The 24,419-nt window shown below is 36.1% G+C and overlaps 1 protein-coding gene across 8 annotated transcripts in view; it reads right to left on the bottom strand.

Moving 5' to 3' along the window:
• Positions 1-1,820: 1,820 nt before the first annotated feature.
• ITGB8 (integrin subunit beta 8) overlaps positions 1,821-24,419 on the bottom strand; it is a 111,561-nt gene continuing 88,962 nt past the window's right edge. For 6 of the 8 annotated variants that reach the window (XM_049093691.1, XM_049093690.1, XM_025464325.3 and 3 more), the window contains 7 exons: positions 23,749-23,883; positions 20,785-21,190; positions 18,184-18,409; positions 10,295-10,401; positions 7,169-7,332; positions 6,965-7,074; positions 1,821-6,876 (listed from right to left, as the gene is read on the bottom strand). In XM_049093691.1, the coding sequence (XP_048949648.1) occupies positions 6,828-6,876; positions 6,965-7,074; positions 7,169-7,332; positions 10,295-10,401; positions 18,184-18,409; positions 20,785-21,190; positions 23,749-23,883 (1,197 nt within the window). In that variant the 3' untranslated portion in view covers positions 1,821-6,827. Of the gene's footprint in view, positions 7,075-7,168; positions 7,333-10,294; positions 10,402-18,183; positions 18,410-20,784; positions 21,191-23,748; positions 23,884-24,419 lie in introns of those variants that run through there. The other 2 variants (XM_025464326.3, XM_049093694.1) reach the window with 2 other exon arrangements.

Genomic DNA, 24,419 nt, shown 5'->3' with positions numbered 1-24,419 from the left:
GGAATTCCCACTTTTGTCTGCTTTACCATTCCCTTAATTCTCCCTGACATCACCTTTCTACATGTTCACACTCACCTTTCCTTCAAATGCCAGGCCAAATGCTCTCTGTGGACCTGCTGTTGGTATAACTCCAACACGTGAGTGCATTAGCAATTGTTTTTCATTTTTTAGTTTTATTCACTCCTTCCTGTGTAGTAATTTTACACATACATCAACTTTTTTTTATTTTTTAATTTTTTTTATTATTTATTTATTTTTTTACATACATCAACTCTTGAACTTAATTTATGACACATTTGGGGGGAGGGCATGGGGACATAGTTTGAGTAGCAAAACTAGTTAAACTAGTAAAAATCTAACCTCACAAAACATAATCAGTCATTTATGGAGAGAAAAACAAATCTGGGTATGAATTCTGCCTTGGCAACTTGCTGGCTGTGTGTATTTATATGAGGCCCTTTAACACTTACCTGCCTTGTTTTTCTTATTTGAAAAATCAAGGGAAATGATAATTAGCATTGCTGAAGATTCAGTGAGACAATTATATAAAGAATACATTGTTAGTTACAGTTTATCTGCTATAACATCAAATGCAGTGGTTTAGCTAAAAGGATTGTTTCTCTACCAGGTATCAGTCTTAGAGCTAAGCAGCTGATGTCTGAAGGGGAAGCTCTGACAATTTCAGCACAGGGCTTCCTTGGCTAGGACAGCTGCTCCAGTTGTTCCAGTCAATAAAAAGAAAGAAAGAGGAAGTGAGATCCATACTCCCTCTTCTCTCATTTCACTGGCAACACTTAGTCCTCTAATCACATTTCCTGCAAAGGAGTTTGGGTAGTTAAGTCTTAGCTATGTTCTCTACTGACACACAGGTCCTGTTACTGAAGGTGAAGGGAAAAATGGAGCCAAACAGCACTCATAACAAAATCATGATTCTGAGCTTAAAAGAACATAGCCCAAACCCAACTGGGATGAATTCTCAAAAATAAGGTCTTTGTGAGACCTCCTTATAGGTTCCATCTGATCTTCCCACTGCAACTGTTTTACTTATAGATGTTCTCTGCATACGTTTTCTTTCAAACTATTAAAATTCCTTTATGACAGGCAATGTGTCCACATGTCTTATTTAACTTTTAACTTGTCCCCTCATCTGCTTTACTCTTGCTCCAGTTAAACAGAAAAATCACAACACAAGAGTATTCCATAAATTTCAGATGTTTATTTTTTTTTTTTTTTTTTTTTTTTTATTTTTTTTTTTTTCTTTTTTTTTTTTTTTTTTTTTTTTTTCAGATGTTTAAATATGGCTCTCAAGAATGGGCAATTGAAGTTTATGAACATGTTAACATTTGTATCAAGGTGATGGTAGAAATCTCTGGCTAGTAAAAAATGCCTGATTATCTTTTAACTAATTTTTCAGTTCTCTATAATTTGGATATTCTTTCTGTTTCCACTTTTGGGCAGCTATTAAAAGGGAAGAGGGAAATTTGGATGGCCTCATATCTTTATCATTGGCTCTGCAACTTTCTAGGAAAAAGTAGTAGCTTTTTGAAATTATGTATTGTCCTCTACCAATGACAATGTATGGATATTATTACATTTCCTTGTATGAAAATGTGGTATTGTCTGGCAGCTCTGAGGGTCATGTAACACACAATGGTAAACAAAGAAGCATTCTGTGCATTCTTAGATCTTTACGTTTTTATTTTAAAACATAAAATTTCATATTAATTAATACCTACTTTTAAACAGAATGATGCATTAATTAAATGCCTTGTCATAACTGTTATAAGCTCTGTTAGAAAAATAAACATCTCACAACAAACTACAGTGTCAGCTCTTTAATAAATACATAAAACAGAAGTTAGTAGTCAATCAGAATTACATGAACAGGTTCATAGTATATTTTCTGAAATTACCCCCCAATTTTCTGTGTCACTTAAGGCAGTTTAGCTATGTATAGTTCAAAGCCAGAAATAATAAGAAACTTGTTTATTGAGAATTCGTTTCTTTCATAAAAGTTATTTTATATTCAAATATTTTAATTTAAAAATACATTCTATATTAATTTTTTACAAAGGCTCAACTTGTTAAATGAAACAAAGAATGTTATATTCCTGATAATTTAAAAATATTTCTAAATTATTTTTTCAAATGCTTAATAAAAACCTTTAATGAAGTAGCTGGTAAATGTAAAATAGTTTTAAAGTTATGTTAAATACACACAGAATGAATTTCTATATTATGTGCAAATTTATATTTTCTTATAATTTAGAATTAAAATATTTCATATTCAATATTCTTAATAAAATTTATGTACCATAAATTTTATCATTGTGGGGAGTTCTTATCAAAATCACATTTATCTGTGGTAAGGTGTAAAGTCAGTAAATGTTCTTTACAAAAATCACACATTTTTCCATCCTTGATAACTGCAGTTTTTTTTTTAATATTATTGGATTAAATACTTTTAACAAATAGGTCACAGAGGTTGGAAATCTGATTAATAGAGTTAGCTTACAATGATAGATTTTATGCAGGAAAGTATGCCAGGTAGATAAAAAAAAAAGTAGTGTTATTACTCTCAGGTATTTCATTAACAGCTGCCCAGATAGCTGAACAATTGTTTCATATAACTCAAATAAGTTAAATATGCAGTTTTATGACAATCATTACATGGCATTGAAAGTAAATTTATTAAAGCCAAAATAAAAATCAAACAAAAGGGCAGAAATGAGAAAGACGAACAAAAAACAGAGAGGACTTGAAGGGAAAGTTTTTTCCTACAGTACTAATTGGTTGTATTATATTTTTCTTCTGTCATTGACATAAGACATACAAGATGCTACAAAATCTAATTATGATGGTTTCATATATTTTTCCAGTTAATTCTGTTTAAAAGTGAGATGATCATACGAAAGTATGTTTTAAAAAGGAATAAAAAGATTAAAAATTTGTTTGCAAAATTGGGAGAAACCCACTCATTCTTGTCAGTTAAGTTAGGTTTGCTGAAATCATAGCCACTAGCGTAAAGTATACAGAGGAAGATGAAAGAGCTTTTATAACCTAAAGGTCTGCGAGATCTGAGCTCATAATCAGACAGGCTCCTTGATGAGTTGTGTGTAATTCAGTTGTACTGAAAATTGACTTCACACATGATCATAAATAGGTTCTCAAATATTTATAAGAAAAGGAATGTCCCTATTCTCATGAACATTTAAAGATGAATTAGTGTAATATTTATTCAAGTACAACTTCAAACACTGCATCTAAGATGCCAATGATTGCAAGATACACCATAATTTTAGAGATGTGAAATTGAAAAGTAGATGTCTTAGAATCCATGAAATATGAGTATGTATAATCAGTTACCTATAATAAATTTGCCACAGAGTAACTATAAAAGAAAAAGGAAATTATCTAAAAGAATGCTTGTTCTATTTTTTCTGAAAATATATCTCAGTTTGCATTGCATTAAATGGAATTCTTAAGGTCAATATAAATAAGAATAGTTGTAAATTAAATATTGAATATATAAAACAGATTACAATATGCATATAATTGAATTCCCAAGTAACTATATTTCACTCAATACTGTTATTAAAGATACAGATCTTAAATCCTTTAGATCTGAAAGAAGCTCAAATGATTGTGAAAATTATAAATTCTTAGTTTTTAATGGGTATGTCTTGGTTCGGTTGCATGCTGAATTTTGAAATCATTAAGAGATGTTTGGAAATGAAGAACTTCATTAAACCATTATATTGAGTTATTTTTCACAATTAGCCTTATTGGGCTTAGAGTTTTAGGGCAATCTCTTAGGAAAAGTGAGTATGAAAACTAGGAGTAAGGAAAAGAAGGACAAGTCATTAAGTACAATTTACTATACCATGTACCAGAGGAATATAATTCTACGGAGAAATATTTTCATAGTTCATCATAATCATATTTCAGTGTCTCATGGATGCCTGTTGTCATACATAAGAATATCTTTAATGGGATTAAATATATATTTAAAAAATTTATGTTACCTATTATAAAGTGTACTTGATGCATCCATTAATTATAATTTCGGATTGAAAAATTTGCCTCCAAAGAAATCTATTCTGTTAACCTTAGATTTTTTTTTTATCCTTATAAACCAAAGCTATATCGAACACTCAGTACATAATCAGATTTTTAGTAAATTTTTGAGGCTTGCAGAGAATGTCTATGACTTCATACATATTAATGTTTTTAAAAAAAGATATGAAATGTTTATAAATCCTGTGGTGTAAAGATGTCCCCAGAGAAATAAAATGCATATATTTATATCGTAGTGTATATATGGCACATTTCTAAATCTTTACATACTTTACGGCACAAAAATGCTATCGTACCAAAAGTGTTGTTCAAGTTCTTTGTTAACTATTTAAAATTTCATTACTTATTTAATATCATGAATCTCAGGAGGCTCCTATGGTCATATTAGTTGAAAATAGGCTCTATTTACATAAATTATTTAATCTAAGAATAAGAATACCCTGTTTTCCCTTACCTGTTAATTCTTACTAGTCAAATATTAATTCTCTTCTTATAAGCCATTTTGCAGGAAAATATCCATTATTCAAGTAAAATATAAGCTCTAGACTCTAAGAATTAGGTCTTTAAGTAAAAAAAGAAAGCACAAGATATCACAAGCATAACTACAATCATCATCAAGCATTGAACTGCTTATCAGGAAGTTTGTCTTTTCCTATAACAGCCTTGGTCCATTATATTAGTGCAAACTAGTGAAAGTATAAAAATATAAACCCTTGATTTTTAAGGTTTCATTTTATTATGCTCCTTTGGATAATTCATTCCACATGGAGATTAGTTTACGAATATTATAATGTTCATTTTTTAAATATTTTAATGAATGGATGATTTCCACTTTTTCCTTTTGGAGAGCTATTAGGTATCCATAATTTTCTTTTTAAAATGGGTACTGTGTGTGACAGGCACCCCACAAAATATGATTTTTACATTATCCCTGGTGTTCAAAGGTATCTTACACAAGTGAGTCACAGTACTGAATTATGTCAATGTCCCCAATCTCATTAGTTCAACTTAGCATCATAATTGCTTGGCTATAGGGGACAGTTATTGGAGCTGCTGTGCTTGTTTGCTCCAGAACAACTTATTATATGCTTTTAAATCCTCTTTGGGGTAAAATATGGGGTGGGGTTAAAATGCAAGTATCTGGCATTTCTTCAAGTGCTGAAGACAGCAGATTTGGGAAGTTAATTATAAAACATTTTAAACAAATTCCTTTGTTTTCATAGGCAAAGCTCTGTACTACACAAAGGACTATTGGACTTCTAGCCAATAAAATCAGACTGAATATGTCTGTAGGGATATGGTAATTGTGAATAAGTTTCCATTGTGGAAGATAAACACTCATGGCCTCTGATTCAAGCTCTCAGGCTGAGCACTGCACAACTCACAGGCTTGTGGTGTGAATAGATTTCCCTGTAGTTAGGCCATGCTGCATTCTCTTAGAAGCTATCAGGTAAGACTGGAAGCCAGTCATGGAATTCAGTTTGAGTTACTCTTTTTTGCTTTATTTTGAAATTTTCTCATGCCCAAATACTCAAGACTTCAATGAATCACATTTAAAAATACTTCCAATCAAAGATTTTAAAGATTCAAGAGGTAGCATGATATTGTACAATGTTGTACAATGAACACTAGCCTGGCAATAAAAAGATAGAAGTTCTCTTCAAATGCTGCCACTTAATCATTTGGGTGTTTTTTAAGATACCATTTAAATTTTCTGAGCCTCGGTTCCCTGACTAACTAAAAGGCTGAATTAGCTTATTTCTAAGATATTGTCTATCCTCCTCCAATTGTATATGTTTAAAATTTTGGTGAGTATGGTTGAGGTGATTCAGGGAAAGCATTCCTTAGGCTGCACTGAAGAGTGAAAATAGTATCGCTTAATATAGCTTTTAATTTGAAAAATGCTAGTATCTACTTGGAGTATATATCTGAGAGAACTCACTAAAAAATGTGGCACTTTGCTTGAGGCAGAGTTTCGAAACACCTTGTGATCTTCAACCTGATGATTAGACAAATGAAATGGTGAAGCATCCAGTTTTTCAGGTAAGATCAGTAAGACTCCACATCTGCACACAATGAAGCTGTTCAGGTTTTGATGTTACTTTACAGTGTCCCTTATTAAACATTCAGCTTTTAAAATCAGTATTCTAATAAAGTGACATTGTATTACTAGGGTTTTATGGCAGTAGTAACTTAGCACTTATTTAATCCAGTCATCTGTGACATATATAAACTTATCCTGTAAGAAAGAAAAAAATATAAAGGCAAAGAGAGAATGTTGGAATTAGTATCTGTAAGAAGCAGAAAACATAAACACATGCATAACACTACACAGTTTCAGAAGCAATATCCCTTAAAATTAAGGTTTTATCTACTAACCTCTTGAATAAGTGAAACACTAACCATTTATTCATCTAGATGTTTTTATCTATTCACTGCCAGTTGTTGAAGTGTTTGGCAACAGCAGTATAACTGCCTTTTATTTTTTCATTCACATGTGTGGTGTGGGGATTACTGTACCCTTGTAGTGACACAGCATTGTCTCTGGGAAGCGTAGGAAGGCAGGTACCTGTAAAGTGTAATCAGTGCTCTTCAGATGATCTACATTCTATGCTGATCTAAATAAGTTATATATTACAGTAAAGTGCTACAATGACACTAGTCTCAAACAGTAGTAAGACACATTTTTCTCTGAAAAATTCAGCAGCAAAGTGAGTCACATGATGATAAGGATGCTTGTCAGTCTTCATTCAAGTGGACAACCAGCAACCAGCATGATCTAGAACAGTTTGTCTCCTCCTGTGACTTATAAAATTAAAATTTTTAGGAGCAATTATTAAAAATCCAGTTTTCCATAAAATACTTTTTATCTTTTTAGAAGTTGCACCTGAAAGTTTCATGAGCATTTAACTTGCTGATATCCATTTTTATTTCTTCAGGTTTCTCACGTCGGTAGGTTACTGCTCTTGTGCAAACGCTTTGCAGAATCAACTTGTCCTTGATGGAGAAAAAATATTATTAATTAACAGTCTAAATATTGGAAGTAGACAATGACATACTGATCGTAATTGCTTTTTTAAAATTCACTGACCTTTTTTGAGGCTGACACCCTGTAATCCGCCGAGGACTTAATTTTATTACTATTCCATTGTAGTATCACCTGCCTAATGATAAGGACTTTAAGCAACCCAATCAAGAATGTAACTATGAAGATGATGAAAAATATTCTTAAATAGCTTGGGCTAGAGAAACATTCTGTAATAAAGCAAATAAATAATGGATTAAAAACTGGAATGAGTAAATCAAAGGATTCAAACAAGCAAACAATGTTCTCCATCTCAATTAATAGAACCAGAGATATTTGCAAATCTATATTTTCAAGACAGAAGAATGTCATTAGTATTGATTCAAAAAGTAAACTGTCACTTTATTACACATTTATTATTAAAATATTTCCAAAAGAAAACTTTTGGATAATAGCCACAATTATTCAAAAATATTATTTCTTTGCAGCTTGATTCTTTAATTGTACTAACTGGAATGTGTCCAAATTCCTTAAACAAATACAATTTTATCTGTGGCAGAGAGGGGCAGTTTTTGTGGTGAGCATTGTTGATCACTAAGTGGAAAACAGGATTCAGAAATTATTTAACAACTCTATGTATTAGCACATGTTTCTCTTGTTATGCTTGGTCTTCATTCGTTGCACATCAGTAATGGAAAATAAAGTAAACAACTGCAGAAGCTAAAATCAGTATCACTTTTATAGATGAGTAAATATTTCCTTTGAAACTGTAGTGTAAATTTCCATTATTATTACATGTAGCCTCTTGGGACAATATGCAAATCTCTTTCCTCAATTTTTATTAATTTAGTTTTTATTTGTCTTTTAACCAAATCTGTCATTTTTTGCTTCTAAAAACTCCACTGTGTATTTTTTTTTTTCAAGAACAAATAATTACTAGCTGGAAAAGGAAATGCTGCATTAAAAGGAGGAGCATACTAGGTTTTCTGTTTTAGCACTAGACCTTTGGCAAACTCTAGTTGGAAACTCTACAGGCTCTATGGATGCCAGAAGTATTACCCTAATCTAAGAGGAACATTGCACAATATGCCAGTATTCCACAGAATTCACCAGCTGCCCCAGATTCACAAAATTGCCTCCTGGCTTAAAGAGGCATGTGTTTTCTGCCCATTCTCCAGACTTTGGGGACTTTACCTAAATGTCTGAAGGTCTCCCTGAGACAGTCTTTTGGGAGGGGACCTGCCAAAGTTTAGAAGATTACATAGGTAATTTGTGTCTGAATTCCCAGGGAGGACCAAGTATGCTTCTGAATAACCCAAAACGCAGAAATGAGGCAAGGGCTCCTCTCCAAGTGGGAAGGAACACTTAGGGCCCAGTTTTCCTTGGTCAGTGATAAGGTTCCTTGAAAGAAAGGCTAAAGGAAGTCCGAAGGACTACTAATTGAAATAGAAACACCAAATGCAAGTGCAAGTCTCCCGTTGTTATTGGTCTCACAGAGAGAATCCAAAATGCTCTTTTTAAAGGTGGTGCCCTTAGAGTCTTCCACAGTGACCTTCAGGTGTGTGACAAGCATGCCTTTCATCCTGACAGACTGTCATTTCTCTTGGCTGACTTAGAACTAGTCAGTCAGCTAAAGCCGATCCTTAAAGGGGACACGTGGTTTGATCCCACTTACTGGCTTCTTGCCTAGGAGGAGCTTAGCCAGAAGACCAGAACTTCACCCTTTAAGTGTGATTGAGTGGACAGATAATAGAGGTGGCTAACAAATGCTCTTTCCTGCTCTTTCTACCATAGTTGTGAAGGGGAGGGGAGCCCCCTAGCTTCCGATAAATTTTACAAATATTTCTAATGGGTTAGGATAGAGAACATTTTCAGGCTCAACTCTGCATGAATTTTAAATGTCATTTTGCATAGCCAAACATTTAGCCTCTGCCATGACTCCCATCTTAGATTAGGTCAAGCAAGGGCTTTTCCTAAGGAGCTTTAAGGGAATACTTTATGAAACCACACTTAGGTCAGAGTAGGTTTGTTTACTTAACATAATAAATGACATGTTGACAGTAAGGGCTGTATTTATTAGAAAAGGCACTTGGCTTTCTGGAGTGATTGCTGCAGCCCCAGCTGGCAGCACATGGGCTTTTTGCAAAGCCAAATTTGTTACGGGCTAAGATCAGTGTGTATGCAATGGAAGAAGGAAACAAAACTGGAGAAAGTTTATTCTTCTGTGCAGTGTGAGAGCTGGAATTATCTTTACAGGTCGGAGGAGAGACTAGAAGTAATAGTAGCAGTAGAAATGTTTTCAAAGAAGACATAACTTCAAGCTTAATTTCCAATTCATATATACTTTACCACCTTAACACCTGAGCAAAGTAGGGTACTGGCTTTTGGCTTCTAATGAATTTTTGTCTTAAAATGGTCTGAACACAGCTTTCACATGTTTTTCTCATTTGCTTTTTCCTTTAATTCACATCTTTCTTTCATGTTCACTGGTTAATCTCCTACAATTCCTTAAGGTTGGTATTATTATCTCCATTACAGATGAGGAAACTGAGACCCTGGGAAATTTTGTAAGAGATCTGATATTTCTTATCCATTAATGTCAAGGGAAATGGATTAAGCCAACGTCTTCAAATTAAAAGTTTCATGCCCTTACCATTTATGCTGCTTTTATAATCATTCACCCCTAAATTATATCAGAATGAAAAATACCAAAAAAGAATGGCCTTTTTAAGTTACACATTTTTCAAAAGCAGATCATTGCTACTTAGAATTTTTGGCTTCACCTGAAACATAAAAGTAAATTTTGGTTTTATATGAGGAACTTTGTAACTGGAAGCAAGTTTGGGTTATGAAAGATAATTACGGTTCCATAGTTTATCCATAAGGGTGAAATGGATTCAACATAGGAAATTTCCATTCTGGCTCACTGAGGCCTCTGTAGAAAATCTTCTTGGTGTACTTCCACAGGGGGGGCACAGCACGAGAATTGAGCTGGATAATTGAGATGGAAGAAGTAACAATTCAGCCAAAACATAGCAAATATACTCAGCGGCTTTTTATAGAGTACCATCTCTGGAAGACTGAGAACACTGAAGCAGTTAGTCCTTCCTTTAGGATGACTGATTATAGGCTCTTTGGGGGAATGTGATTCTCTACAGATACTCTTCAGTGCTTTATTAAGCTTTGGTTTACCTGATGTTTGCTCCATATAATGCTGTTCCATAAGAGCACATGAGGTTTTACAACGATCAAGTATAGCTTGAGACAGGTTGTGAGGGCGAAGGCATTGCACACAATTCCTGTAAGGAGGAACAGAAATGAAACATTTAATCTTTGTAATGGTTGTAGTCCATAGTATTTTCTGCAAGAAATAAAATATCAAAATAAAGCAGTCCTGCTTTAGGACAGGAGTCTTGTAAAACTGGGAAAGAAAGCCATGACATTTATTTATAATACTCATTGAATTTAATACCATGGCAAAATATAACCACTATAAATATTTTAATAATGTATAAAATAAAAATAATGAATTTTATGTATTGAGAAGAAAATATCCAGGAAATGCACACTTTTTTTGTTTTAAAGATTTTATTTATTTATTCATGAGAGACACAGAAAAAGAGAGAGGTAGAGACACATGCAGAGGGAGAAGTAGGCTCCTTGCAGGAAGCCGATGTGGGACTCGATCCCAGGACCCTGGGATCACACCCTGAGCCAAAGGCAGACGCTCAACCGCTGAGCCACCCAGTCATCCCAACATAAGATACTTTCATCACAGATAAAACTTGCAAAAATATTTTAGAGAATAAATGTTATACTACTAGAAAGGTTTAGCCATGAATACAAAGTTCAAATTTCAATTGGTTTCACTAGAAGTAACTCCAACATTATGTTTAAGTAGTGCATTTCCAAGAGAGTTACATAAATTACTATGTATAATTTAAAATTTTTTACTTGAGTCAGAGTGAGAAGATGGCGGAAGAGTAGGGTCCCCAAATCACCTGTCTCCACCAAACTACCTAGAAAACCTTCAAATTATCCTGAAAATCTATGAATTCGGCCTGAGATTTAAAGAGAGACCAGCTGGAATGCTACAGTGAGAAGAGTTCGCGCTTCTATCAAGGTAGGAAGACGGGGAAAAAGAAGTAAAGAAACAAAGGCCTCCAGGGGGGAGGGGCCCGCGAGGAGCCGGGCTGAGGCCGGGGCGAGTGTCCCCAGGACAGGAGAGCCCCGTCCCGGAGGAGCAGGAGCTGCACCGACCTTCCCGGGGGAAAGGGGCTCCAGGGAGGTGGAGCAGGACCCAGGAGGGCGGGGATGCCCTCGGGCTCCCGGGGACAGTAACAGGCACCTGCGCCCCGGGAGAGTGCGCCGAGCTCCCTAAGGGCTGCAGCGCGCACGGCGGGACCCGGCGGGACCCGGCGGGACCCGGAGCCGCTGAAGGGGCTCGGGCGGCAGCTCCGCGGAGGGGGTTGCGCGGCCCGGGAGCGCGAATCCAACAGCGCAGGCTCCAGAGCACAGGGCGCCGGGACACAGCCCAGGATCCCGCCTCCCCCGGGACAGGCAGAGGCCGGGAGGGCCCAGGACAGCAAGGACGCTCCTGCCCCAGCTGAGCACATCAGCGGCCCCGCCCCGGAGCCTCCAGGCCCTGCAGACGGAGTTCCTGCCGGAGCTGAATCCAGGTTTCCAGAGCTGCCCCGCCACTGGGGCTGTTCCTCCTGCGGCCTCACGGGGTAAACAACCCCCACCGAGCCCTGCACCAGGCAGGGGCACAGCAGCTCCCCCAACTGCTAACACCTGAGAATCAGCACAACAGGCCCCTCCCCCAGAACACCAGCTAGACGGACAACTTCCAGGAGAAGCCAAGGGACTTAAAGTACACAGAATCAGAAGATACTCCCCCGTGGTTCTTTTTTTGTTTGTTTGTTTTTGTTTTTGTTTTTGTTTTGTTTTGCTTTTTGATTTGGTTCCTTCCCCCACCCCCTTTTTTTCTCCTTTCTTTTTCTTTCTCTTTTTCTTCTTTTTTTTTTTTTTTTCCTTTTTTTCGTTTTTTTTTCTTTTTCTTCCCCTTTTTTTTTCTCTTTCTCTTTTCTTTCCTTCTTTCTCTCCTCTCTTTTTCTCTTTTTCCCAATACAACTTGCTTTTGGCCACTCTGCACTGAGCAAAATGACTAGAAGGAAAACCTCACCTCAAAAGAAAGATTCAGAAACAGTCCTCTCTCCCACAGAGTTACAAAGTCTGGATTACAATTCAATGTCAGAAAGCCAGTTCAGAAGCACTATTATACAGCTACTGGTGGCTCTAGAAAAAGTATAAAGGACTCAAGAGACTTCATGACTGCAGAATTTAGAGCTAATCAGGCAGAAATTAAAAATCAATTGAATGAGATGCAATCCAAACTAGAAGTCCTAACGACGAGGGTTAACGAGGTGGAAGAACGAGTGAGTGACCTAGAAGACAAGTTGATAGCAAAGAGGGAAACTGAGGAAAAAAGAGACAAACAATTAAAAGACCATGAAGATAGATTAAGGGAAATAAACGACAGCCTGAGGAAGAAAAACCTACGTTTAATTGGGGTTCCCGAGGGCGCCGAAAGGGACAGAGGGCCAGAATATGTATTTGAACAAATTCTAGCTGAAAACTTTCCTAATCTGGGAAGGGAAACAGGCATTCAGATCCAGGAAATAGAGAGATCCCCCCCTAAAATCAATAAAAACCGTTCAACACCTCGACATTTAATTGTGAAGCTTGCAAATTCCAAAGATAAGGAGAAGATCCTTAAAGCAGCAAGAGACAAGAAATCCCTGACTTTTATGGGGAGGAGTATTAGGGTAACAGCAGACCTCTCCACAGAGACCTGGCAGGCCAGAAAGGGCTGGCAGGATATATTCAGGGTCCTAAAGGAGAAGAACATGCAACCAAGAATACTTTATCCAGCAAGGCTCTCATTCAAAATGGAAGGAGAGATAAAGAGCTTCCAAGACAGGCAGCAACTAAAAGAATATGTGACCTCCAAACCAGCTCTGCAAGAAATTTTAAGGGGGCCTCTTAAAATTCCCCTTTAAGAAGAAGTTCAGTGGAACAGTCCACAAAAACAAAGACTGAATAGATATCATGATGACACTAAACTCATATCTCTCAATAGTAACTCTGAATGTGAACGGGCTTAATGACCCCATCAAAAGGCGCAGGGTTTCAGACTGGATAAAAAAGCAGGACCCATCTATTTGCTGTCTACAAGAGACTCATTTTAGACAGAAGGACACCTACAGCCTGAAAATAAAAGGTTGGAGAACCATTTACCATTCGAATGGTCCTCAAAAGAAAGCAGGGGTAGCCATCCTTATATCAGATAAACTAAAATTTACCCCAAAGACTGTAGTGAGAGATTAAGAGGGACACTATATCATACTTAAAGGATCTATTCAACAAGAGGACTTAACAATCCTCAATATATATGCTCTGAATGTGGGAGCTGCCAAATATATAAATCAATTATTAACCAAAGTGAAGAAATACTTAGATAATAATACACTTATACTTGGTGACTTCAATCTAGCTCTTTCTATACTCGATAGGTCTTCTAAGCAAAACATCTCCAAAGAAACGAGAGCTTTAAATGATACACTGGACCAGATGGATTTCACAGATATCTACAGAACTTTACATCCAAACTCAACTGAATACACATTCTTCTCAAGCGCACATGGAACTTTCTCCAGAATAGACCACATATTGGGTCACAAATCGGGTCTGAACCAATACCAAAAGATTGGGATTGTCCCCTGCATATTCTCGGACCATAATGCCTTGAAATTAGAACTAAATCACAACAAGAAGTTTGGAAGGACCTCAAACACGTGGAGGTTAAGGACCATCCTGCTAAAAGATAAAAGGGTCAACCAGGAAATTAAGGAAGAATTAAAAAGATTCATGGAAACTAATGAGAATGAAGATACAACCGTTCAAAATCTTTGGGATGCAGCAAAAGCAGTCCTAAGGGGGAAATACATCGCAATACAAGCATCCATTCAAAAACTGGAAAGAACTCAAATACAAAAGCTAACCTTACACATAAAGGAGCTAGAGAAAAAACAGCAAATAGATCCTACACCCAAGAGAAGAAGGGAGTTAATAAAGATTCGAGCAGAACTCAACGAAATCGAGACCAGAAGAACTGTGGAACAGATCAACAGAACCAGGAGTTGGTTCTTTGAAAGAATTAATAAGATAGATAAACCATTAGCCAGCCTTATTAAAAAGAAGAGAGAGAAGACTCAAATTAATAAAATCATGAATGAGAAAGGAGAGATCACTACCAACACCAAGGAAATACAAACGATTTTAAAAACATATTATGAACAGCTATACGCCAATAAATTAGGCAATCTAGAAGAAATGGACGCATTCCTGGAAAGCCACAAACTACCAAAACTGGAACAGGAAGAAATAGAAAACCTTAACAGGCCAATAACCAGGGAGGAAATTGAAGCAGTCATCAAAAACCTCCCAAGACACAAGAGTCCAGGGCCAGATGGCTTCCCAGGAGAATTTTATCAAACGTTTAAAGAAGAAATCATACCTATTCTCCTAAAGCTGTTTGGAAAGATAGAAAGAGATGGAGTACTTCCAAATTCGTTCTATGAAGCCAGCATCACCTTAATCCCAAAGCCAGACAAAGACCCCGCCAAAAAGGAGAATTACAGACCAATATCCCTGATGAACATGGATGCAAAAATTCTCAACAAGATACTGGCCAATAGGATCCAACAGTACATTAAGAAAATTATTCACCATGACCAAGTAGGATTTATCCCTGGGACACAAGGCTGGTTCAACACCCGTAAAACAATCAATGTGATTCATCATATCAGCAAGAGAAAAACCAAGAACCATATGATCCTCTCATTGGATGCAGAGAAAGCATTTGACAAAATACAGCATCCATTCCTGATGAAAACTCTTCAGAGTGTAGGGATAGAGGGAACATTCCTCGACATCTTAAAAGCCATCTATGAAAAGCCCACAGCAAATATCATTCTCAATGGGGAAGCACTGGGAGCCTTTCCCCTAAGATCAGGAACAAGACAGGGATGTCCACTCTCACCACTGCTATTCAACATAGTGCTGGAAGTCCTAGCCTCAGCAATCAGACAACAAAAAGACATTAAAGGCATTCAAATTGGCAAAGAAGAAGTCAAACTCTCTCTCTTCGCCGATGACATGATACTCTACATAGAAAACCCAAAAGTCTCCACCCCAAGATTGCTAGAACTCATACAGCAATTCGGTAGAGTGGCAGGATACAAAATCAATGCCCAGAAGTCAGTGGCATTTCTATACACTAACAATGAGACTGAAGAAAGAGAAATTAAGGAGTCAATCCCATTCACAATTGCACCCAAAAGCATAAGATACCTAGGAATAAACCTCACCAAAGATGTAAAGGATCTATACCCTCAAAACTATAGAACACTTCTGAAAGAAATTGAGGAAGACACAAAGAGATGGAAAAATATTCCATGCTCATGGATTGGCAGAATTAATATTGTGAAAATGTCAATGTTACCCAGGGCAATATACACGTTTAATGCAATCCCTATCAAAATACCATGGACTTTCTTCAGAGAGTTAGAACAAATTATTTTAAGATTTGTGTGGAATCAGAAAAGACCCCGAATAGCCAGGGGAATTTTAAAAAAGAAAACCATATCTGGGGCATCACAATGCCAGATTTCAGGTTGTACTACAAAGCTGTGGTCATCAAGACAGTGTGGTACTGGCACAAAAACAGACACATAGATCAGTGGAACAGAATAGAGAATCCAGAAGTGGACCCTGAACTTTATGGGCAACTAATATTCGATAAAGGAGGAAAGACTATCCATTGGAAGAAAGACAGTCTCTTCAATAAATGGTGCTGGGGAAATTGGACATCCACATGCAGAAGAATGAAACTAGACCACTCTCTTTCACCATACACAAAGATAAACTCAAAATGGATGAAAGATCTAAATGTGAGACAAGATTCCATCCAAATCCTAGAGAAGAACACAGGCAACACCCTTTTTGAACTCGGCCGTAGTAACTTCTTGCAAGATACATCCACAAAGGCAAAAGAAACAAAAGCAAAAATGAACTATTGGGACTTCATCAAGATAAGAAGCTTTTGCACAGCAAAGGATACAGTCAACAAAACTCAAAGACAACCTACAGAATGGGAGAAGATATTTGCAAATGACATATCAGATAAAGGGCTAGTTTCCAAGATCTATAAAGAACTTATTAAACTCAACACCAAAGAAACAAACAATCCAATCATGAAATGGGCAAAAGACATGAACAGAAATCTCACAGAGGAAGACATAGACATGGCCAACATGCATATGAGAAAATGCTCTGCATCACTTGCCATCAGGGAAATACAAATCAAAACTACAATGAGATACCACCTCACACCAGTGAGAATGGGGAAAATTAACAAGGCAGGAAACAACAAATGTTGGAGAGGATGCGGAGAAAAGGGAACCCTCTTACACTGTTGGTGGGAATGTGAACTGGTGCAGCCACTCTGGAAAACTGTGTGGAGGTTCCTCAAACAGTTAAAAATATACCTGCCCTACGACCCAGCAATTGCACTGTTGGGGATTTACCCCAAAGATACAAATGCAATGAAACGCCGGGACACCTGCACCCCGATGTTTCTAGCAGCAATGGCCACTATAGCCAAACTGTGGAAGGAGCCTCGGTGTCCAACGAAAGATGAATGGATAAAGAAGATGTGGTTTATGTATACAATGGAATATTACTCAGCTATTAGAAATGACAAATACCCACCATTTGCTTCAACGTGGATGGAACTGGAGGGTATTATGCTGAGTGAAGTAAGTCAGTCGGAGAAGGACAAACATTGTATGTTCTCATTCATTTGGGGAATATAAATAATAGTGAAAGGGAAAATAAGGGAAGGGAGAAGAAATGTGTGGGAAATATCAGAAAGAGAGACAGAACGTAAAGACTGCTAACTCTGGGAAACGAACTAGGGGTGGTAGAAGGGGAGGAGGGCGGGGGGTGGGAGTGAATGGGTGACGGGCACTGGGTATTATTCTGTACGTTAGTAAACTGAACACCAATAAAAAAAAATGCCTTTAAAAAAAAATAAAAATAAAAAAATAAAAAAAAAAAAAAAAAAAAAAAAAAAAAAAAATAAAATAAAATTTTTTACTTGAGCTACCAAGCTGGGAAAGTGAATGTCTTAAAAAATTTGAATAAAACAAATTAGAAGGCACAGTGATGTTTAGAGTAGTGATCTTTGAACATGCTCTAATTGTTCCTGGGAAAAACAACCATGGCACAAACAACAATGTCACCTTCATTTAACATATCACCTTTTACTTATCCATCACTTATTCCAGAGTTGCTTCATAGCCGCTATCATTCTTTATTTTTAAAATAATTTTTCAAAAACTTGAAAAAAGAAAAATCCAGTAATAATAGCTAACATTTATTCTAGGATTATTATGCACCAATGCAAAGTTTGGGGGTTTTGTTTGTTTGTTTGACCTAAATTATCTAACTTAATTCTGTCACAGAACTATAGCAGATATTATTAATAATTGTCATTTCCAATATCAAGAAACTGAGGCACAGAAATTTCAACAATGTACCCCAGATCGAAGAGCTGATGGATAGTAAGCTGGGGAGTAGGCAGCTTTTAATCCTCATGCTGTACACCTAAAGCCTTGATTAAACAAGGTTATACATCAGTTATATCTCAATAAAGCTGGGGAAAAAAAACAATGAATACTGAGCAGTACTCTTTAAAACAACAAGACCATTTCTAAAAAGCTAACGGAGTGAATGTCCAGATCAGTTCTGATGCTTTTACAGCTATCTAGTGACCAAAAGTTGGAATGTAAGTTTTCTAACTCCTAAACTCTCCATTCAGTTCTTTTTTAGCATGATGATAACAACTTACTTGGTTGAGAAGATCCAGCAACTTCTAAGATTAAGGAAGGCAAAATAGGATGAACATAGCTATAATGAAGGACTGCTTTATGTATGTTTGGAGTTGGAGAACATACCAGTTTTCACTGCAGGCTGTGTGACACGTGGGGCAGTGTTCACAGAAGCGGCCAATGCTCCCAGGATCGGTGCACTCACACCTGCCACATACACATGTACCTCTTCCACTACACACTTGGCCCTTTGGATTGACACAGTGCTGGGCTGATGCTGACGGGCACTGGCACCGATCCCCTTCCCAGCCACTGAAGCACTGGCATCTGCCCGCTTCACACTCTCCATGCCCTGCAACAGACACTCCAGGACCTAAGTTATTGGGGCTGCTGACTGTGTGTAGTGTTTCCAAACATAAATTCCCCTCCCATATCCATGGAAACACATCAACAGTCAAGTGAATGGAAACAGCATCATTTTCTATTCGTCTTACAAGAACAGTGCTAGTGTTTAGGAGGGTCTATTTTCAAAGCTGTTCTGTTGTCAATAATCTCCTGATGCTAATCTTTTGTGGGGACAGTTGTGACATCTGCCTTGATGCGCAGTGGCTGCTTGGACACTTGAAGGTCACTGTACATTCAGTTTTATATTCAGTTTTAAATGAAAAACACACAAATATAAAAAAGCTACAAAGGCTGAAATAATGTTAATTGCCTGTTTTAAAATCTGAAGAACAAGAGTATTTGATTAATAGCTTCCATAATTTATTCTTTTGGTCTCTCATTATTGCTAAGGGCCTGGGATAATTTTGGTCTGTGAGGCAAACAAACCCTTCTAGTACTTCAGTTCTGCTAGTGCCATTTTGAAGATGAGATCTCTGGAGAAGTTGAACTAATCCTTTCACATCTTTAGGACATTATTTAGCAGGTTAGAAGGGCATGTCCTAAAATATGCTGTGAGCTGTTATTAGGTTGTAAATGAGAGAAAGCAAGGTGGATTGTGTATGCGTGTGCGTGCACATGTGTGTGTGGGTGCATGCAAACATACACTTGTGTGTTGGGGTTGGGGTCATGCATGCAGACAAATGAGTTGAGGAGAAACACTGGTTACATGTACTTAAATGGATTTTAGACTGCAGGAAGCATCCAAAATTTAATATGCTCATGTGAATTAGAAATCTTCTAAAGGGAATATATATTACAGGATTACATGGTATTTCTCAAGCTTATTTGGCCAGACTTTTCCTTCCTTCCTTCTTTTGCTTCCTGGCCTCATCCCTCTCTCGTTCCCTTCCTTATATTGAGAAGCACATCACATGGTAACTGTTTCACAGAATCTACCGTTGGACCAACTCAACTGCTAATGTAAAACTAATGAGGTCCAGGCCAAACAAATGCCTGCCAGACCCTGTTCCCTATATGTAGGCTGCACGACTAATCCTAGCCAGCTGACCTGTGAACATGTGTTTTTATTCTCAAAGGAGACTAGTGAAGAAAATGTTTGTCAGCCTACAGTTTGCATTTATAATTTATACACAAATAATTCAAAGCACATTTTCAACTGCCTGTGGGCCAGTAGTATAGTCATATATAAGGGCTAGTACATTGGTTTTTGATATTTAACTATAAATAGAGACTGGGATTCTCAATGTATTTCAAACTTCTTTGACAGATTAACAGTTGTGGGATATAAGAATTCCACCTGTAATCCATTCTACCAATGATGCTAGGTACAGCAGAATAAATATTTGGCATATAAAATATTCTGTGTATATAATAAAAAGGCAGTTCTCCATTGCATGTGATACAGGGCAAATTTCTAGTTTACACAAGAAAATTTGTATAGAAATTTTGTATAGGTTTGTTACTTTCCATATGGTTATGACAAGAAATATTTCAGTTAATCAATAATTTAATATTTGCTTACCAAAATGCAAACATTAAAAGGGTGCTTTGACAATAAGTGGATTTAGCACACTGTCACAGAAAAATTAAGTCATTAAAAAACAATATTTTCTATTAAATTTAAAATGTTGCACAGATTTTCTAACCTCTAGGTGGCAGTAACTAAATTAGCCAAAAAATACTTTTGATATTTTTGTTTTAAATTATTTCATTTTTAAATGTAGTCTGCATGTGGCCTCTGGTACTAATCTTCTAGATTACTTATGAAACCAGCATTTTCATGGCGAATGCTATCCTTTGACAAATCTGTTGCTGGCATTGTTCCAAAAATAAATTGGAAAGGTTTAAATTATTACAAATTTATAATCCCATCTATAATAATGCATTAAGAATTTTCCAATGAATGGAAACTATGTTTTCATGGCTCACTATCCTTTGAGCAAGCTGGAGGGAGTGACCACTTATGAGAATGAATCAGATCTTTCTAGAAGAATACTCTGATTATAGAAAACCTGCCAGATATCATCAGTAATTTCTTTTTCTGGGTATATATCTTTACAAGATCAAGACATACTTGAGAATAACACTTAATTTTTAGTTTTCATTTTGAAGTATTTCCTGTGCAAAATAATTTAAAATATAAATAGCAGAATCATGTGTGATAAATCTGTTGCCATGCCCTAATTTCATAGAGTTTGAAATTCTGAATATTAAATGCAGATTCAGGGTTGGTAATTATAAAAATTTGATTTAAAGATACTTTAACATATGTGCTAGCTTAATAGTAACTAGTAAAAATTACATGTATATATTTATACTTACCAGCACACAGATTTCCATGGTGATATGGACAAGAGAAATCATCCTTCTCACAGTATTTTCCATACACTTTTCCAAACTTTACTTTGTGACATAAACATTTTCCACAAACACAAACTCCTCGTCCACTGCAAACAGGTTGATCCTTGTGTGATTTGCAAGTCTCAGAAGGAAATTGAGCCTCATCAAAATGACATTTATTCTCATTACACTGGAAACACTTGGCATCTAGAAAAATTTCATCTACACACTTTCGTTTAGATCCTCTCCCATCATCACACTGACAGCTGCAGTTTCTGTGTATGTGAATTTTAGTGGTTTCATTGAAACCAATAGGTTTGATTATTGCATAGCTCTTTCCTCCTGTGACATCACATTTTTTCATTGTAACTGTTACATTGAAAAGAACCTAAATGGGGGGAGGGAAAGAAAATATATTTATATGTCCTGATTATTTTTATCATCACATTATTTATATCTGTTAATGATAGTTTAAATCAATAACATACCATCTTATAGAAATTTTTAATACTTGTAAATTATACATGCACTCTTTCATAGGTAGATGTAACATCCCTTTTTAATTTCATTTATTTTCTAATTAATGAACTAGAGAGTTAAAGGAAGCAATGACTGCTGCTTGTCTATATTGTACCATTAAATGAACATGGGTTCAAGCCTATTTGAAATGTCTACTCTACTTCCAATGATTAATTGATGTCCTCTGCTGATTTCTTAGCAAACTTGAGAGGGAATGACTATTTTAAAAATTAAGTCCTTAAAATGTGGAGTTACTGAATATTTGGCACAAGAGATAGATCAAATAAACTAAAGGACTACTGCTGTACTGGTTTAAAACCATGAGATAAGATGTTCAGATGAACAATTTTTTTTAAAAAGATTTTATTTATCTATTTGAGAGGGAAGGGGGGCTGCATATGAGCAGAGCAGGGGGAGGGAGAAGCAGATTCCCCACTGAGCAGTGAGCCTGAAGCAGGCCCCGGGATTGTGACCTGAGCCGAAGACAGATGCTTAACCAACTGAGCCACAGAGGCACCCCTCAGATGAACAATTTTTAATTTTTTCCTATTTTCTGGAGGCCCAAGTGAAGTTTTAGGGTTCAATTTTAGTTTATACATGGTGTCAATGAAGGAAACCATGAGGCTTTCTCTGATGTTACTTAAGGAAAAAAGACTTAGAACTCTCTCAATACATATTTCTCAGTGGAGATGTGAGCCCACAACTAAAGATCTGGGTTGGCAGGAGTTTATTTCCCTTGTGAAATGACAGATCCTGCCAAGTTTTTCCTTTTTCTCCATTTTTTCCTTTTTGTAGGACATGATTGGTTTAATGTGTCTCTGTATCTTTGTATTTGTTAGCCTATCTTATGATCTTCAGGTACTTTTGCAAATATGATTGTATGTTTTTTTCCATGTTAGAATGAGATCCATTAAAACTTAAAAATAATTTGTGGTAGCCTTTTTTGTTGGGATGGATATACACATGTATGTGTCTCCACTCTGACCAACAGGGCTAGCACAAATACACACATGCACGTGCACACACACGCACACACACACAAGATCTGAAAGATCTAAATTTAGGCTTATATATTACATATATGCATCAGAAATTAGAATCCATTTCATAATAGTAAAATTAATGCAGTTGGTATTATGCTTGAAATGCTTTTTGTCCTTAAGAATGTTAAGGATTAACAGATGTGTAGGATAATGTGGTCATTGCCAAAATTAATAGAGCAAAACTTGGGGTTTATATAATTAAGAGGTCATATGACTCTTTCTGAAAGTCAAACTGTTTATACTACTTAGTTGAAAGTGAGGGGGGAAAAGGGATTATAGACAAAGGAAAAGGAAAAAAAAAAAGTAAGAAGTAAGGAAAACCATTCTGCCAAAACTGATTTTGAAAGAAAGAACTACTAAGAGGCTAACCCTTTCTCAGAAACTTTTGCTAGTACAAAGTTTATCTATACTTAATGGAAAATCAAATATAAATATTTTATAAACTGGTATATAATATCTTTGGAGCAAAATCCATGATTATGTAGAGACCTGCAGAATTAGATACTAGCAATAGTTGATTTCAAATAGCTTGTTGGAGCAACTATACTACCTGCAGGTTCTAAACTTCCCAAGATGGAAAAATATGGCACAGAACTTTAAAGATGAAAAGAAGAGGGATTAGAAATCTTCTAGTCTGAACTGTTCACTTAAAAGTGAGGCAATTGATGCCTCAAGACATAAATGGCTCACTGAAAACCACTGCATCTAATAAGAATTCACTTTAAAAGGGAATTCTGTGTGCTTACTTTCTTTTATGCCAACACTGTGAGAACCCCTATCTCCCCTGGTCCTATTTCCTAACACTGCAATAATCTGGGCCCTTTGTTTTTCCACATTTTATCCCTTTCTAGTTAAATGACACTTCTTTTTTTATTGTTCTTAATAAATTCTTTCACCTCTTCCTAGATTATTATGAGTGTATTGAGACAATAACACAGTGAAAGATTTTGGAGTTCTTAGCCTTTATCAATTGTTCCATCACTCCCATTCTTTTCTGTGCCTTATTACCTTCAATTTCAAATTTATTCTGATAATTTTTCAGATTTGAAACCAAAAAGGTATTATCATCCTAAGTGCAGACACTACTTATTTGAAGAGATGTGCTTTACTGACATATAGTGGCTGTCACCCCTACATTTAAAGTTATTATTAAATAGGTATTTAATATAATATGTGTTTATTTAACTTGAGAGTTTGAGAAAATAGTGGAGTTAAAACAAGTAGGAATTTTGGAAAAAGACAATAAAAATCACTTTGAAGGGTGCAAATAAGATCGTTGGAGTCAGTAGTAAATAAAGTTTTCCAGAATGGTTTGATTTTTCTGTGAGAAAACATGCCAGACAACTTAGTTTATTTTAAATGGGAAGAATGTACACCCACATACTTCGTCATTGCTTGTCACATTTCCACATCCGTCTGTGCCTGGTTTTCGGGTCCCATCTGGACAGATGGCAGTAATATTAAAATAAACTCCTTTTACCTGGTTTTCCACCTGAACTTTCACTTCTGAAATGAGTTTCTGCAGAGACATCATTTTTTAATTGTATATTACAAAAGTTTCAGATGTAAGCAACTAAACAGTCAAGCTTATTAAGTCATTCTAGATTTAATTTTTAACTAAATCAAAGAGTCTATCTCTATAAAAGGATAAATATAGTATTTCCACATAATGATCCAATTATATTTGAGATACATAAGAAATACTGAATGATTATACCATCTTTATTTAAATTGTTCTATTTTTTCGCATAATTCCATGACTGCATTTTGATGACTTAAAGATATTTCTCGCTCAGGCTGTGTTACAAAAATAGTCATTTTAAATCCAACAGTATTTATATTTTGTTATAAAATTTAAAACATTGAGAACACCTATACTGTCAAAGGGTAAATCTTAACAGCTTAAAATCTGGAAACACATTTCTGACATTTACAGCTATTAAATAAACATTTCCATTTCAAACACTTTAGCTATCATGAAAATACCTTATTGATATGGAATTGAAAGGTAAATTTTGGGGAGGGCATTTCTATACCATAAGTATAAGAATTACC

Source organism: Canis lupus, chromosome 14 (assembly GCF_003254725.2).
Source record: "Canis lupus dingo isolate Sandy chromosome 14, ASM325472v2, whole genome shotgun sequence".
Lineage (NCBI taxonomy): Eukaryota > Metazoa > Chordata > Mammalia > Carnivora > Canidae > Canis > Canis lupus.
Note: the sequence above shows the minus strand (reverse complement) of the source record. Positions and strands in the feature narration are given on the sequence as shown.